We start from the raw sequence: 17,170 nt of genomic DNA, 5'->3' as shown, positions 1-17,170 counted from the left end.
CTTTTGTGAATAAAGACACAAGCTCTAGGCCTCTGCAACTGCCTCTCCCTCACTCCAAACAAGGCACTGAGGGTGGAAGGAAGCCACATCAGCTAGAGAACACCTTCACAACAAACCATGCTCTGGCATGAAGGGGCTGCCCAGGAGCTCCAAGGAACTTTCTGCCTTAAAAGAATTAGCAGATGAAACAGAGGGAGAGTTGTTGGGACACAGTGAGATGGAGGAGGCGGAGGTGACACATGGTAATGGAGCTGTAGCAGCTGTACAGCTGTCTGTAGCTTCACTCTGAGGCCTTTTGTTTTAGGTGTCCCTCACCTTTACATTTCTGAGGACTCATTTTGTTCCACGAGTCGCTGCTGCCTACATAGGAGATGCACACGCTATGCTCTCCTATGGAGACTTTACTTTGGGTCTGTCTTGTTGTTGTTTTCTCCTTGGTAAAATGAAAGCCATTTAGACAGACAGCATGTAGTCTGCTTTGTTAAGGGAAATATAATGGAACTCATGGAAACATGGGCAGCATTAAGAGCTCACAAATCCCACTGCTCACAGCATGTTAAGAACTGATGTAAAGTACTGCGCTGACAAAGGCATCTGCAGTGCACAAAGGATGTTATTAGTCCTACAAACTCTACCTGTTCTTGAGTGTCATCTACTGGCACTTATCTGTTAACTAACTATTACATGTATATACAGGCAGAGAGCTCTCCTGTAACAGGTGGGATACACAGAACCAGACAGGGAACAGACAGGAGGAATGGACATGGAGCAGGAATGGGCAGAATACAGAGAATCAGAGTGACCGGTCCTGGTAATTTTTAAGATCAGGGATTTTTATTTGCTGATTTTCTCAGACCTTACCATGTCCTCACACTGGCTCTGAACAGTACATTAAGATCTGATGGCTGCATGCGGTGAGCAGCAGACTCTGTCTCACACCTGAGATAGTGGCAGCAGTATGGAGCAATCATATGGTCTCATCCCACCTCATATCTCTTGCATCCCTCTAAGTCCCTCTCAACTGATGCCTACATTCCAGCATGTATAGTGCAGCTAGCAGCGCTGGACAGTGCTGGCTTGGTTGTCTGCCTTACCCACGGGGCTACCTGGAATGCAGCTAAGAAATTCAACATGGCAGCCACCCTGCTGCACCCCGCCCCTTCTCCTTCTTGGGAGAGGGGTGTTCTCATTACTTAGGTGTGTAACTTTCACCTGCCTTGAGCCACCTCCCTGAAAAGCACTGGGCAAGGGGAAGCAATGGAAGAGGCCCTCTGAATATAAAGACGAGGGAGTCATTCCCTAAGCCTCCTGATAATATCTTCATTATTCAAGCAGTGCACAGCCAGGTCCCCATCTGGCTAGCTTGCATGCTGCCATCTGCAGTATATACTTCCCAGGGGCAAACACTGCTACACCTTATGGCTTAGATTTAGAGATAGTTCAAAAGTTTTCATCAAAACTTAAAAAAAACAAAAAAACCCCACAACCTTCACCTCACAGCCACAAAATGGTGGCTCAACCAAAATGAGCCCATTTGCAGAACATCTTTGTTTTGGCGGAAATTGTCCATTTTTCCAATGGAAAAAAAAAAAGGAAACTGAAACGTTTCCACTACAAACTTTCAGCTTCAATTTGTTTTTTGGCCAAAAAAATAAAATAAAATCTATTTTTGGTTTCCAGGAAACTCCCTCCCTTCCCCGGCCCAAATTTTACTGATAACTATCTTCAAAACCTTTCAGTTTGTTTCTTTACTGAACACATGAATGGATTTCATGAAAAGTTTTTTGGGGAAAAGGAACTTTTTAAAAATTTCTCCAAAAAAATAAATTGGCATTTTCCAATCACCTAGAGTTAACCCGCTGGGGCAGAGACGCTCTTTCTGTTGTGTGTTTTTACAGGGCCTAGTGCAATGGGGTCCTGGTTCTTGTGTGGGGCCTGTACATACTACTGCAATTAAAATATTAACATTAATTATGGCTGCTCAGACTGATCCATCCAGAACTCATACATGGCAACCTACAAGCTCATGCACCCATGTTTCACACTATGATTCCATTACCATAGCAACTATCCCCAGTGGGTATATTCCTATCTCCCAGTGAATTACACTGCTCTCTCACACAGCCTAACATCTCATCGTGACACACTGTCATCCCAGGAGCACCAGTGCAGTTCACTAGTATGAAGGTTGCCTGAGAATGAGAGCAATCTCCTTCCTTCCCGCCAGGCTGGGGGAAGTGGTCACCCAAAGATGCCTGTTCATGCATCAAAGACCGGCAAGACAACAGCATTAATCACTGTCAGAACATCCTCTGTCACTTGGTGGTGCAGGATCATTTATCCAAAGCGCAGGTATCTGGGGCATTTGGAGAAGGGGGACCTGGAGTAATGGGGTTCACTCACCCCTGGGTCTGGGGATCAGCTCTTGTTCAGTCTAGACCCCCCCCTTCCATCACTCACTCACCCCACGGTCCCTCTCACTCTCCAGATCTTGGGGTGCTCTCTCTTCTTGACTCAGCCCTCTGGCCAGGTCACTGTATCATTTTCTCCTTCCAGGGTTGCCAGACAATCCCACCAGACAATCTGTCCATGTACCATCTCAGGCAGTCCTCCATGCCAAGTCCCAGTCTGTCCCACTTCCCCAGTGGCTGGTACGGGAACCTGGGCCCACCTGCTACTCCAGGTTCCAGCCCAGGGACTCTATCAGTGGCAGCCAAAGTCTGTACAATCTCAACCCTCACTGCTCATTCTTTGGGCTTCTTCCTTGCACAGGCTTTCTTCCCCACAACTCCTCTGGGTAAACGCCTTCCATCAGGGTCAGGATTCCAGGGCTTGTGGTCCCTGCTGGATCTCCTTCTACCCACCACTCTGTGCCCAGAGAGTGACTGCCAGCACTTTCCCTGCAACCCCTCTCTGCTCTCAACTTTCTGGCATTATACAAGCCCAGCCTGCTCCTGCCCAGCTGGGCTTCATCATCCCTTAGACCTTAGCAGCCCTGCTTCTCCTCCAGGTACAGTTTATAAGGTTAATTGATCCTCATCTGAGCCACCTTAACCCCTTCAGGGCTGGTGTGTGTATGTGTGAGGGGAGGGTGAACTCCCCATCACACCCCATCACACCTGGATCCAAACTAGCCTTCTTTTTGGCCTGCAAAACCAGAACCCGACAGGCAAAGATTTCCAAGCCCCAGCCTTGTCTGTCTCCAGCAGCAATCAGCTGTGCTCTCCCAGGGCTCCTGGCACCTCTCCCCCAGGAAAGGAGAAGGAAATCTGGATCCCTCTGTAGACGTGCCACCTTAGCCATGACAGATGACACAGGGATGGGAATGACTTGGAGGCATTTCAGGGGTGGGAGGCTCAGTCAAGAGCCCAAATTCCCTGTTCTCACTCCCTACAATCTCCCTTCGCCCTAGTAGCCTTTAACACTCACCATCTGGATGACCGAGACCGGCCCGATGCTGTTCACATAGATATCCACATCGATGAATGTGGGCTTGACTGGAAAGAGAGTGAAAAGGACGTGGGTGAGCCAGGGGCAGGGGTGTACAGGGAGGAACATGGGAGTAAGGGGGGAACAGGCAGGCACAAGATGAAAGCCCCTGAATTGAGGGCTTGGAGACACCAAGAGAACTATCAGCTCTAGACCTGGAATGTGGGCGCATAGATCGGGGGTTCTAGAACAATAGCTTGAGGCTATTTCTGTTACGGAATGGGGACTGCAGGGAAGAACTCACATGGCTGGAGTCCCCTTTGCAGGTACTAGTGGACACTGCTGGGAAGAAGCTCACAGCACTGGATTCCCCCCCTACCTGGTGCTGACAGGGCACCACTGGGAGGAAGATCACAGCACTGGATTCCCCCCTAGCTGGTGCTAACAGGGCACCACTGGGAGGAAGCTCACAGCACTGGATTCCCCCTAGTTGGTGCTGACAGGGCACTGCTGCGAAGAAACTCACAAGGTCTGGAACAAACCAAGAATTTCCTGGAAGCGACCATTAAAAATGTACTCCCGCCCCACACACCAACGGGCCTGGAGACCCAGCAAAGGCTAAGGCTCGGAGGGGGGCACTTACTGCCGATGTCGGGCCTCAGTTTGTTGTCGTAGTTCTTCAGCAGTGAGTTGAGGATTTGTGTGGCATCCGTCTCCTGTGCCTTGGGGGTCAGGACCCAGGTTTTATTGATGCTGAGGTAATCGTAGTCATACTCCTCCATGCTTTCTGTCCTGGAGTAAACAGGCAAAGAATGAGCGAGTTGCCCCCATGGCACCAAGGCTACCCACCATCACAGGGATAGAGCAGTACTACGCCTCAGAGGAATACACCACCCTTGGGAGTTTCTCTGTGTCTAAGGTTCTCCAGGTCTACCTCAGACACTTGCCCAGCATTGTCACTATGTCCTGGGGCAATGGGTAGATCAAACTGGAGTGGGAAGGGGAGCTGGATTTCCTACCATTGCCCTTTTTCTTTTCCTCACTCCAAGGTCAGCTTGAGGCATTTACAAGGTGCTCAAGGAGAGAGAGCCTGGAGCTTTCCTTGCTACTAGGGTCAGGAGGGCTCCATTCCTTCCTTTGAACCACTCAGGGGAGCTGGCTATCCATGGAGGGGAAGCTCCCTGCACCCTCCTGGAGCTCCCTCTGGAGCCATGTTGCACATTTGTATCCCTACAACCGGCCTGTGCCTAGCAAAGCACAGTCCTGCCCTCAGTAAGAACATGGTGTCCTAGCCACAAGGAGAACTGCACCTCAGACCCCTCCTGTCTCATCAAGTCCCTCCATAACCAGAGCTCAGGCTTTAAGCCATCCCCTGGCCCCAAATGGAACCACACGATTCACCCGCTGTCAGGGCAGGCCCTGGATGGCATCCCCTAGTACTAGCTGAGATTACCTTAGCAGGACTGATACAGGCTCTGTTCCCCACAAGAGCACTGACAGTGGTGATTACACTGACCAGACAGCCTTCTCAAAGCCAAGCCTTATTTACTCAGAACAAAAGCATTTAAGAGACAACAGGTCTTAAGGGAATAAAGCAGACTATATGCATGTCTAGCGTACCAGGTATCTAATCATCTTTCACACGGGGATCCTGGCAGGTCTCAGATTCCCAGAGATCCCCCCATAATCTCCAAGACTGGCTGTCATAGTCTGGTCCCTTAACTCACCAACCATTTCTAGAGAGAGTCCCCTTGAAAAGTGTTCACTTCCAGGCCTGGCAAGACAAGCTTGCCTCTTCCTTGAAGCTAACAGTTTGCCCCACTCTCTTTTCAAGTGGGTGCTAGGCTGCCTTTATCTAGAGCTCCTGGGTTGCTTTCCTGTTTCCTTTCCCCACAGCTCCCTACTAAGTCAGATCAATACAGTCATCCAGGAAGTTCCAATAACCCCCAAATCCTCAACTCCCTGCTGAAGAACTACGACAATAAACAAATAACTGGCCACACTATTCATTCCATCAATACCTCGCAGTACCAATCGATTACTACAAAGCAATTCCACATCTACATTTGCTATGACTTTTAAGAATGTCTCCTAGCTGTACATGTCAGTGTCATTCTCTCCAGTGCTGGACAGGGCTTCTCCACAGGAGCTGCCATTGTGCTGATATATCCCAGCGACAGTCCTGCAACGCTGATATGGAAGCAGGCCCTGGGAATGCAGACCTCCTTTTAATACGCAAGGAGGCAAAGGCTGGCAGAAGGCTTGAATGGAAACACTATTCTTTTCCAAAGTTGCAGTTAATTAATCAGGGGTTCCTAGTGTTAAAACCCATATAAAACTTGTTCCATGACCTGTCTGAAACTCTCTGCCTTTCCCGTGTACTCAGAGGTGGAGGTGTTTCTGTTATCAGAGGATCAGACCCATTTAGCTGTCTGCCTGCCTCTGTGTTTTAGGTATTTACACATTGTGTCATCGCTTCCTGTCTGACTGCTTATTATCCCTTTTGATTATGGGAAAGGAGTTGTCTGCAAGTTTGCTGGGATTCACTTTCCTATCCAAGCGGAGGCAGTGATTGGACTAGGTTGTATATTATGCTGCTGTTTGCCTTTTTAACATGCCTGATAGGAAGAAGCAAAGAGTGGAGATTGTTGCAGTGGGAAAGAAGGGATCACCTGCTGGCAATGAGCCACCTACCTATTTAGTTGGAACTAAAGGTCTTGGGCTAGAGGCAGCCCCACAGGCACAGGCTGGAGTAAATTACACACTTCCTTCCACTAGCCTGGCCCAGCTCAGGGTAGAATAACTCAATAGAGAGTAGGCAACCTTGGCATTATGCCTCTCCAGCTACTGCCACCTATCCTTTGTGTGGTGGTGGTTCACAACAAGCCCTGCAATAGAGGAATTAGACCAGCAAAAAACAGAGTAACCCTGGGTTACATCTAGACCTCAACTTAATGTTCTTTAGACCCTCTTGTAAGGGATCCCTGAACAGGTCACATGCAGGGATTGACCCCAGGACCTCTAACTTGAAAGATGACACACTGCTACACCTGATCTAAAGATCGAAGTCCCACAACGGCAAGGCAGTAGCAGATCCACCAAACTCTATACCAGATGCTGCCACCAGAGCTCCTATATGCTATGTCAGGGTGGGTTACTCTACTCTCAGGCTGGCACAGTAACGTCAATTAGGAGAGTGGGGTTTCTTGTGTGATTTGGACGGTTTTGTGTGTGGCATTTCCATATTGGCAAAAGCCCTAGAGCAGGCCCAGTTATACCAGTGTAAAAGAGCTTTTGCCAGTACTTATTTTGCTCCCTGGTTTGCTATAAGCTACACCAGAGAAAGCACATTTTTGCTGGTATAAACTGCATCTGCACTAAGGTTTTCCAGCATAGCTATTCCAGCAACCCTTTTCTAGTACAGACCTGGCCTTATCCCCTGTTAAGAGGTAAAGCATCTTGTTATTAGATCCATGGGAAGGATTTAGTTCAGTTCCAGGTGAAATGGTCCTTTTCTGTTGCTACGCACCATTGCCAGGTTGTGACAAAAATATCTGGAAGGAGGGCGTTTGTGTGCATGTTTGGGTTAGGAAAGGGTGTGGCTCTAATGACACCCTTTCTCAGCTCCCTGTTTCCAAGCTCCGCCATCCCAAATCCTACCATGTCAGGCTGGGAAGATGTACTAACTGATGCCCAGCAGCTACTGCAAAGACAGAGCAAACAGGGAGATAGAAGGCCACGTCTGTGCACCAAGCCACACGCACAGCTGCCAATGGAAATGTCACATAGCAAATATTTAGCAATCAAGCACATGCCGTGGCTGTTCCCAAGATTGGAGGATGTGTCTCCTTGTGCCCAAGCAATTCTGACTGGCAACTTCTGACAGGTACAATCCAGCCCCCATATGTCTCCTGCAGATGCAGGGGGAAGCTGGATCCCTGCTCCTCACATCAGCTCATCGAAATGTCAAACCACTCACCTCTCAGCATAGCAACGCAGCTGAGAAGCAGGTGAGCAGAGTGAAGCAGTCAGAGCTCAGCGAGGAGCTGGGTGGGCAGCGGGGCTGTCAGACACCTGGCGAGGAAACCCCCCGGTATGGCAAACGCTGTGAGTGACACAATCGCTTCCTGCCCTGCGACCGGGCCCATGCGGCATGTGTGATAGCGATCAGATGCACTCTTGTTTACGGATGAAGTCAGACATCCCCTTCTTGGGCAACGTGTGACATTATTGCACGAGAACACAGTGTTATTTACTTTGTGTCTGTGATCCCGAGTGTTGCTTTTCTCAAGCAGCCACTTGCTGTGTGGAAGACGACAGGCACATGAAAGGGGACTGATAGCTGCCGAACAATAAGAGCCTCTATTTCAGCCTGTGGGGCCAGCTAACCCAAAGAGCTCAGGGCCAGATTTTCAAGGGCTTAGCTTACAATGAACTGCTCTCTTCTTCAAATCTGGCCTCAATTAGAGGAGCTGCGCCTCTCCAAAAATTCTAGCCCTAGCAGTTATGCCATGTGGTGCAGTCCAGCAAAGAGGTGACTGGGAGTCAGGAGATCTCCATTCTATCACTGCCACAGTCATTTAACCACTCCCCCCGTGCCTCAGTTTCCCCACTCGCAAAAGATGGACGATGTTACTTCCACATCTTTATGAAGTGTCTTGAGATCTATGAATTCATAGCACCAGATATGCGCTCTGTATTGTTTTTATCGTGGGAAGTGACAGAGCAAGCTTCTCCGCACCCTGACAGCCAGTGTGCCCCAACCCTGGGATAATTCTGTACTCATTGGCCAATCAGTGCTGCTGCAATTAGAATTTAGCATCAGATACAAATGAGGATATTTTTGTGATGTGGACACCTGTCCTCCGGGAAGCAGCCTGGTGCTGTAGATACATCGTACCGAACAACTGTCACTGGATTTAAGCTGTCAACGGGAAGGTATAAGACTCAACCCCCTGAGCTGGCCAGTCCCTTTCACATGCTTTTATGGCCAGTAGTTTTTACTTTCAAACCTAAATTACAGGTGCACAGCTGGGCAAACTTTTTTTAGACAAACTGTTTATTCACCGCAAAACGCAGTTTTGGGTTGTGAATCTGGGTCAAATTCAGCAAATAGTTTCGGCCAAAAAACCAAAGATTTTTCCCACCCAAAAGTCAAAATGTTTTGTTTCTACTTTTCATTTAGAAATTTAGTTAGAGTCATTTAAATGAGCAAGCAAGCAAATGAATGGGTTAAAATAAACCACCCACAAATGAAACAAAATGAAAACACAAAAACAAAAATATTGTTTTTCGGGTTGCATGGAGTGTTTTGTTTGCTCCAAAATCCAATGAAATAAACAGAAAAGGCTGTGATTCACTCAGCTCTCTCTAAGTGTAAGCCCAGGGTTAGTAGAAGTCAAGTAGCAGATTCTAGGTTTGTTATCCTGGGGCTTGAGAGTCTACACTTATTTGTAACCCTAGATTAGGAATTGTTGAACCCTGGGTCTACACTGCATCATGTGGGCCTGAATCCAATCACCCATACCCCAGACTTCCTAGCGCCCTCCCCAAATGTAGCCACTCTGGTCCTTTGTTCATGGTGCAGTGTGGGAAAACTGAACTGTCCAGAGGAGAAAGGAAGTCAGCCCATGGGATTGTGGAATACTTTTGGCAGGCTCCCAGAGCACAAGTCCAGTGGGGCTGTGTCTAGCAATAGGGCTTGCACCATGGTTCCCGGCTTGACTTAGGCTTGGATCCGCCACCCCTGTAGGATCCTAGGTCAGAGTCCCAGGTTAGTGTGATTTGGGTGTAGACTAAAGGGGGTGAGGCTTGAGACTGAGTTCATACCCTGGGCTTACTCTGCAATGTGGACATACCCTAGGTGTCCATGGGTGATTATTATCCCATACTGTTGCATATTTACCTCTTGAGGGATCTGCTTGTGGGGGGCTTCCTGTGTAATGAAAATATCATGCACCGAGCTCTCCTTCCTGCCACATGTAACAGTGCCACTGAGTATCTGTGCTAGGTGGGATAAAAGTCTCTGTACATTCAGATATGGGCAGAGAGGAGGAAATAAGCAGTCTGGCCAGGGTGAGCCCAACCCAGAGGGGACACCTTGAATCAGGACCTGATAAAGAACCCTCTGCATGATGTTACCCCAGGTGTGGGCTGCCCTTTGGTGGGGATCTAGAAACCCCTGCCACAACTACATGCCTCGCCCCCAAATTAAAGGGGCAGGCAGAGCAGGGTCTTGAATGTATCTGCGTGGGCTCTGACGTGCAGGCAGTGGGGAATCCCTCAGAGAAGGGGACCTCACCTAGGGGCACATTCTCTGAGGTGGCATCATGGGTGGGCATCTCAGATACCACACAACCTAACCAGCCCTTCAGGAGAAGCAGAAGCTCCTTAACTGCTACCGACATGGATCTCCCCTAAAGATGGGCCCAACGCAGACCCCTGGATTCACACAGCTTAGCACTTTGGGTAAGTTCAGGTTCTGATCTGGCTTGGGATGGGCTCCAACCTGCAGCATCCCAAAGCAGAATCTGTGACTCAGCCCACTGCACATTTATTGTCTTCAGTGCCTAAGGCCCAGCTGCAGGGCCCCATTGTCCCAGAGGTCAATCCTCTGCCGCACTAAACTAAACAGGTCCTCAGCTGGTGTCATGTGGCGTAGCTGCGTGGCCTTCAGTGGCAGGAGCTGTGCCCATTCACACTGCTGGGGATCTGCCCTAGGAAATGATGACACGTAAGACGCCTCCACCCCTTTGCTGGGTGGGTGGTCTGGGGCGTGCAGAGTTAGCTGAACACAGGATCCAGCTGGTGCCAGGAGACTTGTCATTGCAGCTCATGCTGGGCGGAGAAATGGCATGAATCAGTTTGAGCTCCAGCAACTCGTCACATCCAGGCTGAACCCCACTTGGATTGAGCCACGGGCGCTAAGTGTGACAGAGCCACTCATCACAAGCCGTAGCTGTGAAAATCCAGCGAATATGGGCTGGGAATCTGGTGACACTCAATCCCCTCCCACACTCCCCCCCAGCAGCCATCCTCTCCCACCCCACAAGCTCCATGCTTAGCTTAGAGCTTTCATGCTCCCAGCCTCAGAATTCACTAGGATCTGCACATTAGTACAATTGCACTGGGGTTCATGAAGATCCACACACTAGTGCAAATGTTCATGTTCCCAGCCTTGGCGGTCCGGAGGATTGGCACACCAGCATACTGGTATCAAGATTCATGCTCCCCACCCCAGACTGCATTTGTAATGGGATTTGATCGGCTTTACGTTGGCTTATTCTGCCAATTAGCGTCAGCCAGTAAAATCCCTCTTCCCCTGAGCCCGAGGGGGTAATGATCTGCTGACAACATGTTCTTTTCCCGATCCGGCCGTTAAGCTCACCAGCAGGGTTAGGAATAGTAAAAACGTGAACACCCTTGCTTGGGGCTTTCAGCGCTGTCTACAGAAAAGCTTTACAAGCTGTTGGCTGTGGGACAGAGTCCTAATTTCCCCACACAATACCACTGGAGCGTCCCATTGAAATGGGCATCAAGGGCCCAGGAAACAACAGGGACCTGCCAACCTGTAGAGTTTGTCAGAGATGAACGCTCCCACCCTCCTTCCTGGCTCTGTTCTGCAACAATGGGGTGCCCATCCTGGGATGCCCTGGGTCCTTTCTGATCATGGCTGGCCATCTTGCATGCTGGATACATGCGCTCCCTCCAGCCACACTGGCAAACCGTGCTCTCCTGGAAGTAGACCCTGATCTGCTGAAAAGGGGCAGGCAGAAATGCACAGCCTCCTTGACCCATGTGCATTAGTGGCTGGGTCCTACAAGACACTGAGCGTCCCCTCCTTCCCATTGCAGTCAGTGGGAACGGATGGCACTCACAGCCAGAGATGAGACACATCTGCAGGAGATTTGAGTTACAAAGGTGCAAAAAGAACCTAAGGCAAACGTTTTTCTCTCTCTGCATGGAAAGAGTCGTTTGAAGTCAAAGGGATTTACACCAACTGAGGAGCCTGCCCAGTAGCTAGAAGCATCAGCTGGGTTCCAAAACAAACCAGAAGAGAGAGAAAGAGGAAATTAAGACAAAAAGGAAAATGTAACAATACTGACACCGTTAGGAAATGTGTGTCTGCTCTGTGCTTGTGCACTGCAGTATCTTTTGCCTAAGGCTCTCAAGGCGCTGTAGCGTGGGGTGAAAGTATCATTATTATCCCCATTTCACAGGTGTGGAAACTGATGCACAAAGAGAAGTGACTTGTCCAAGGGTCACATAGTGAGTCAGTTGACCTGGGAACGGAGCATAAGAATGGTCACACTGGGTCAGACCCATGGTCTATATAGCTCAGCACCCTGTCTTCTGACAGAACAGAGGCCAGTGCCAGATGCTTCAGAGGGAAGGAACAGATCAGGGCAATTTACAGAGTGATCCATCCCCTGTCGCCCACCTTCTGGCGGTCAGAGGTTTAGGGACACCCAGATTATGGGGTTGTGTCTCTGACCATCTTGACTAATAGCCATTGATAGGCCTATCCTCCATGAACTTACCTAATTCATTTTTGAACCCAGTTATACTTCTGGCCTTCACAACATCCCCTGGCAATGAGTTCCACAGGTTGACTGTGCGTTGGGTGAAGAAGTACTTCCCTTTGTGTGTTTTAAATCTGCTGCCCATTAAATTTCATTGGGTGACCCCTGGTTCTTGTATTGTGTGAAGGGGTAAACAACAGTTTCTTATTCCCTTCTCTGCACCAGTCATGGTTTTATAGACCTCGATCAGATCCCCCTCAGTTGTCAGTTTTCTAAGCTGAACAGTCCCAGTCTTTTAAATCTCTCTTTGTGCGGAAGCTGTTCCAGACCCCTAAGAATTTTTCTTGCCCTTCTCTGTAACTTTTCCAATTCTAATATATGGTTCTGGAGATGGGGTGACTAGAACTGCATGTAGTATTCAAAGTGTGGGCATTCCACAGATTTATATAAAAGCATCATGATATTTTCTGTCTTATTTTCTATCTCTTTCCTCACGGTTCCTAATATTCTGTTAGCTTTTTCAACTGGTACTGCACTGAGCAGATGTTTTCAGAGAACTATCCACCCTGACTCCAAGATCTCTTTCTTAAGTGGTAACTGCTAATTGAGACCCTATCATTTTGTAAGTGTAGTTGGGATTATGTTTTCCAATGTGCACTACTTTGCATTCATCAGCATTGAATTTCATCTGCCATTTTGTTGCCCTAGCCCAGATCTCCTGACTCCCAATCCTCTGCATTGAATATGGGACCAAGGCAATGGTCTTTTCTTCAGAAATCATCCCTTTCGGCAGCGTACTAGCTGCAGGGGATTGAGAGGATGCTGATGGAGCCAGGGTGGGAGTTCTCTGCTTGCCTGGAGCAGTGGCAAGTTCACGGAGGCACACATGGCATGGTGCTGAGGGAATGGTAATGGCAGATGGGCAGAGTGGGCACAGCAAATGGGGTTGCGGGGAACGGGGGGAGCCTGAAACGCCACGTCTGGCCAGAGAGGCAATTTCCACCCCGGCTGGAAGCCAATGCCAGAAAACAGATGAGAAAGCCCACCATGTGGAGATTCGTGTTAACCATTGTCTGACAGAGCCACCTCCGGGACCATCTCCTCCCTCCCCACTGCACTTCCAGGCCCTCTCATCTGACTCTTGAACCGAGCAAGGGAGACACACTATTCCTCATGCAAAAACAATACTTGGCGCCTTTCACCTGAGCCTCCCGAAGTGGAGAACAGCTGTTAATAAAGACAGGCAGCGTCTCTGCGAGCTGTCATGCCCCATTCTACAGGGGAGAGCGGTGAGGTGCTGAGAAAAGAAGGGACTTATCCAAGGTCACCCAGCAGGTGACAGGGCACAAAGAGAACACAGGGGTCCTGACTCCCGTGCCAGATGTATAGGGGAAGGGAGCATCCCTAGTTAATTGCTCATCACTCCAAGCACCTATCTGCCTCTTTGTACTATGCTTAATATGCTTTTAGTCCCTTCCTTGCAGGGAGCAGAACTGGTGGCTCAGCCCCAAAGGTCCCATAAGGCTTCTTTCCTTTCCATGACTCCAACCCCACCTGGCATGCGAAATGAAGGCAGAAGGGTCCGAGCTTGGACCAGACAAGCAACAGAGCCTACAAAATACAGCCGGGCTCATTAGGAGGAGGCAGGCGAGTGGATGCTAGGGACAGGGTGAGGGGGCTGCTGTCAATCCCAGAATCTCTTTGGGGTTGGGGTAGGTACATTAGCAGAAAGCAGAGTTCTCACCTTATCTGTAGGGCGGGATAGATTGTCAGGTACATCAGGAAAACTTTCCCAGACATCTTAAACGCACGAACCAGGCGATCCCAGGGAAGCGCAGTGTCCACATAAAGAGAGGCAGCTCGGGCTGGCGTGGCTACAGTTTGACAGATTCCTTCCTATCCAGTTTACGGGGGGCCCAGGGGCTCCCCTCTCTCCTTCCCCAGTCTGCCCCAAGGGATGGCCAGCTCAGTCCAGGTGTGCTGCAGCTGGAGTCTCTGGGGACCAGGAAAGAAAACACTTGTAGCAACCAAACAAAAAACTAAAGGTGGCGGTGGCAGGGGAAACCCACCCAGGAAAATCCAAGTTCAGAAGGAGGAGGAAAGCCAAGCCTGGTGCCTTTGTGTCTCCTTGCCCTCCAGCAAGTTTAGGGGCTTTTCTTCCATTCCTGCCTGTGTGGGCACTGTCTCTGTGGCTTTACTGTTGAATTCCCAATGCCCAATCTCTTTATAGAAGGGTTTCCCCTCTTCTCCCAGCTCACCAGCTGTGTCTGTGCCCAGCAGACAGGTGCAGTGAGAGCTGTGTGTGTGCGCACAGCACAAGCCCCACCGGTTGCTATTGCAGCCTAGAATACTGAAATCCTCTTCTCTCTGTCCCCCTCCTTTTCTCTGCCCATCTCTCTCTCTCTATTTCTTCCTTCTGTGCTTCTCTCCCCAGCCCTCCCAAACTCGCCCACCCTCCCTCCGGCTTTTAATCCTTCCTTTCCGATCCTTTTGGAAAGAAGGGTCAAAGTTGGGCATTTCTTATCCTGCTCCTTGGCAGGAGAGGAGCAGAGCGAGTGAGAGGGAGACTGGCAGGGAAGAGGAAGAGAGATGCTCAGAGGACTCACTCAGGGTCCTAGCTCCCCCCGATTTAGTGCAAGGAGTGGAGTAGGGCCTCCTCCTTCCCGGCAGGGCAAGGGTTAACAGCTGCTTCTTGAGCCTTTCTTAACGGGAAAAGCAAAAGCAAAAAAAGTTCAGTTGCCAGGCTGACAAAGGCTGTATCCAGAAATCAAAGGGAAATGCCTATTTGTGCGTCACCGAGTTCCCAAACGGAAGCTTTTGGGAAGGAGAAAACCGGAATTCATTAACTTGTGTAAAGCTCTCGCTCTCCTCTTTCACCTAACGAGACATGACAAGGTCGTCACTCATTAGTCACAGTGTAGTGTAAACCCACGTGCAACGTTTTGTTAAAAGCTGGGGAGCGAGGCTGTTGCTAGCAAAAATGTGCCAGAAGCAAATGCCAGCAACGCTGCGCACCCAGTGCATTGTGGGTGCTAATGCACTAGAAAGCATAATCACTCACTGCCCTCCCCACCCCCCCGCCCATAGGGCGAAGCTCTTTGTGCACAGCCTTGCTCCTGGGTTATGTCCAGGTCTAGTGTCGGCCCATCACAAAATAGCCAGGGCCTCAACTCACAAGTGCTCATTCATGGGATTCACACTGAGCGCAGTGGGCTTCTCTTGCAGAATTGGGATCCTTCACTCTAAAGGACATTCTGAAACCCAGCTTTTTGCCCTGTGCATCCCAGAGCAGACCAGGCAACTGGGCATCATATCACATCCCTCCTTAAAACTCTCCTTTGCCAGGATGCTAACAAAAACTTGACCACGGTTAGACAGCTGGTGTGCTGAGACCACTGCCTTGCACGCTGACCAATGCTGTCTCATTGTTTCCCTATACACCTCTCTCCCCCGGCTGTTTTTCTGCATGTGTCTGTGGTCTCTTTTCTTATAATTAAGGTCTGTCTCCACTTTGAGCTGTTTCCCAGTGTGTTAAAACTACAGGCGTAGCCGCTGCGGTGCAAGCAGCTGGGGCTAGCTGCTCTGAGTACAATCCCGTCCAAGACCCAAGGTATGTACTCGGGGTGGTTAGCCTCTCCCACTGCTCATGCCACCATGGCTACGCTTCTATTTTTAACACACGAGCTCAATCAGAGCTAGCACAGGTATGTCTCTTGGAGCTGAGAATTACACCTCCAGTTCGACGCACAGATGTACCCTTAGATTGTAAACTCTCTGGGGCAGGGATCATCTTTTGTTCTCTGTTTGTCCAGTGCCTAGCACAGTGGGGTCCTGTCCATGGCAGGGGGTCCTAGGCGCTAGGATAATAATAATAATAAATAATAACTGACTTCTACGCTATTGCCAATGCTGTTCTGTTGCCATACAGGGAGATAGTGCTGCTTCGTGCAGGCATCAGGAGACCTGTGGGCTGATCCCAGCTTTGCCACTGATTCACCGTGAGACCTTGGGCAAGCCATTTCACTCTGTGCTCAGTGGCCCCATCTCTTAAATGGGGATAATACGTGTTCACCTTTCAAAGCGCTTTGAGATCTTTCACTGAGATCTTTCACTGAGAGACACTGAGAGGATTATTCAAGAGCAGTCATCACATCCTGTCTCTGGGAGTAGTTCGTTCTCTGAGCCAAAGGTGAAAAGGCCATAACACAGCTTGTATGGGGAAAGGAAAGTTGGTCGTGTGGCTAGGACACTGGTGTAGGCCTCAGGAGTTCTGGGCTTAATTCCTGGCTCTGCCACCGATTCACTGGGTGACCCTCACCACATCACTTCATTTCTCAGTGAATCACTCCCCCCTCTGTTAAGTGCCGATAACGCTTCCTTTGTTTAGCTTGCAAGGAGGAGAGTCTTACATCTTAGTGCAGCCCCTGGCCCAATGGGGCCCTAATCTCAGATGGGACTTCAGTGTGCTACCATAACACAAACAATAAATAATAGTAACACACCTGGCCAATTTTGCAAGGCTGGTCAGTAGCAAGGCAGCTATCGCTGACTCTTTCCACGATCACCTTATGCTGTGAAGCGTGATATTTGGCTACCCATCATAAACCACAGAAGCGCAGCTGGTCTCACAGGAGCTCCAAGATGGAATGTCCTTATATTAAGTGGCTGTGTACATGGTTGTTATATTCACAGCAGCCTGCGATGAGCTAGTGGGGCCTCCAGGAAGGTAATGTCAGAAAGAGTAAATAATGCAGATCAAAGCTGCAGGGAGTGGGGGGTAAAAAGGGCTCTTCACACTCCAGAGAAGGTCTCGGGGCTGAAACATGCTGGGAACATTGGCTCCTTCATTCAGTCTGGCCTCCATTATGAGTGGTGCTGAGCCTCCTGCTTGGCCAAAACAGCCCGGGAATAATGCCAGCAAGCAGGCAAACAGGAAGGCTTGTTTTCAGTATATGTAAGAAGCACTGAACCCTGGAGATCCAGCTGACTACAAGAGATCCGGGCTTTAATCGCACAGGGCTTGCTCAGATACAGACCCCCATTGCCTGCCAGGGGAATTTTGCTGGAGTAAGAGTGCAGGATCTGGCCCTTGGCTACTATTCCTGGCTAGGCCCCAGGAACCCCATAGCCTGACTCCCAGCCCAGCCCAGCCCAGGGTCTGACGGCATGGGCAAGTCTCTGTTCCACATTTCCCCTTCACAGGGCTGTTCACAGCCGCA

General features: G+C 49.7%; 1 protein-coding gene across 3 annotated transcripts in view; it reads right to left on the bottom strand.

Annotated features, from left to right (window-relative positions):
* Nucleotides 1-14,414, bottom strand: part of GABRE (gamma-aminobutyric acid type A receptor subunit epsilon) — a 73,344-nt gene extending 58,930 nt beyond the window's left edge. Inside the window, exons 1-4 of one of the 3 annotated variants that reach the window (XM_074964378.1) lie at nt 14,021-14,412; nt 13,696-13,946; nt 4,073-4,221; nt 3,430-3,497 (exon numbers count right to left, since the gene is read on the bottom strand). In XM_074964378.1, coding sequence (XP_074820479.1) covers nt 3,430-3,497; nt 4,073-4,221; nt 13,696-13,751 — 273 coding nt within the window. In that variant the 5' untranslated portion in view covers nt 13,752-13,946; nt 14,021-14,412. Of the gene's footprint in view, nt 1-3,429; nt 3,498-4,072; nt 4,222-13,695 lie in introns of all 3 variants that reach the window. The other 2 variants (XM_074964379.1, XM_074964380.1) reach the window with 2 other exon arrangements.
* Nucleotides 14,415-17,170: the final 2,756 nt, after the last annotated feature.

This window comes from Natator depressus, chromosome 9 (genome assembly GCF_965152275.1).
Source record: "Natator depressus isolate rNatDep1 chromosome 9, rNatDep2.hap1, whole genome shotgun sequence".
Lineage (NCBI taxonomy): Eukaryota > Metazoa > Chordata > Testudines > Cheloniidae > Natator > Natator depressus.
This window is presented reverse-complemented; position numbering and strand designations above follow the sequence as displayed.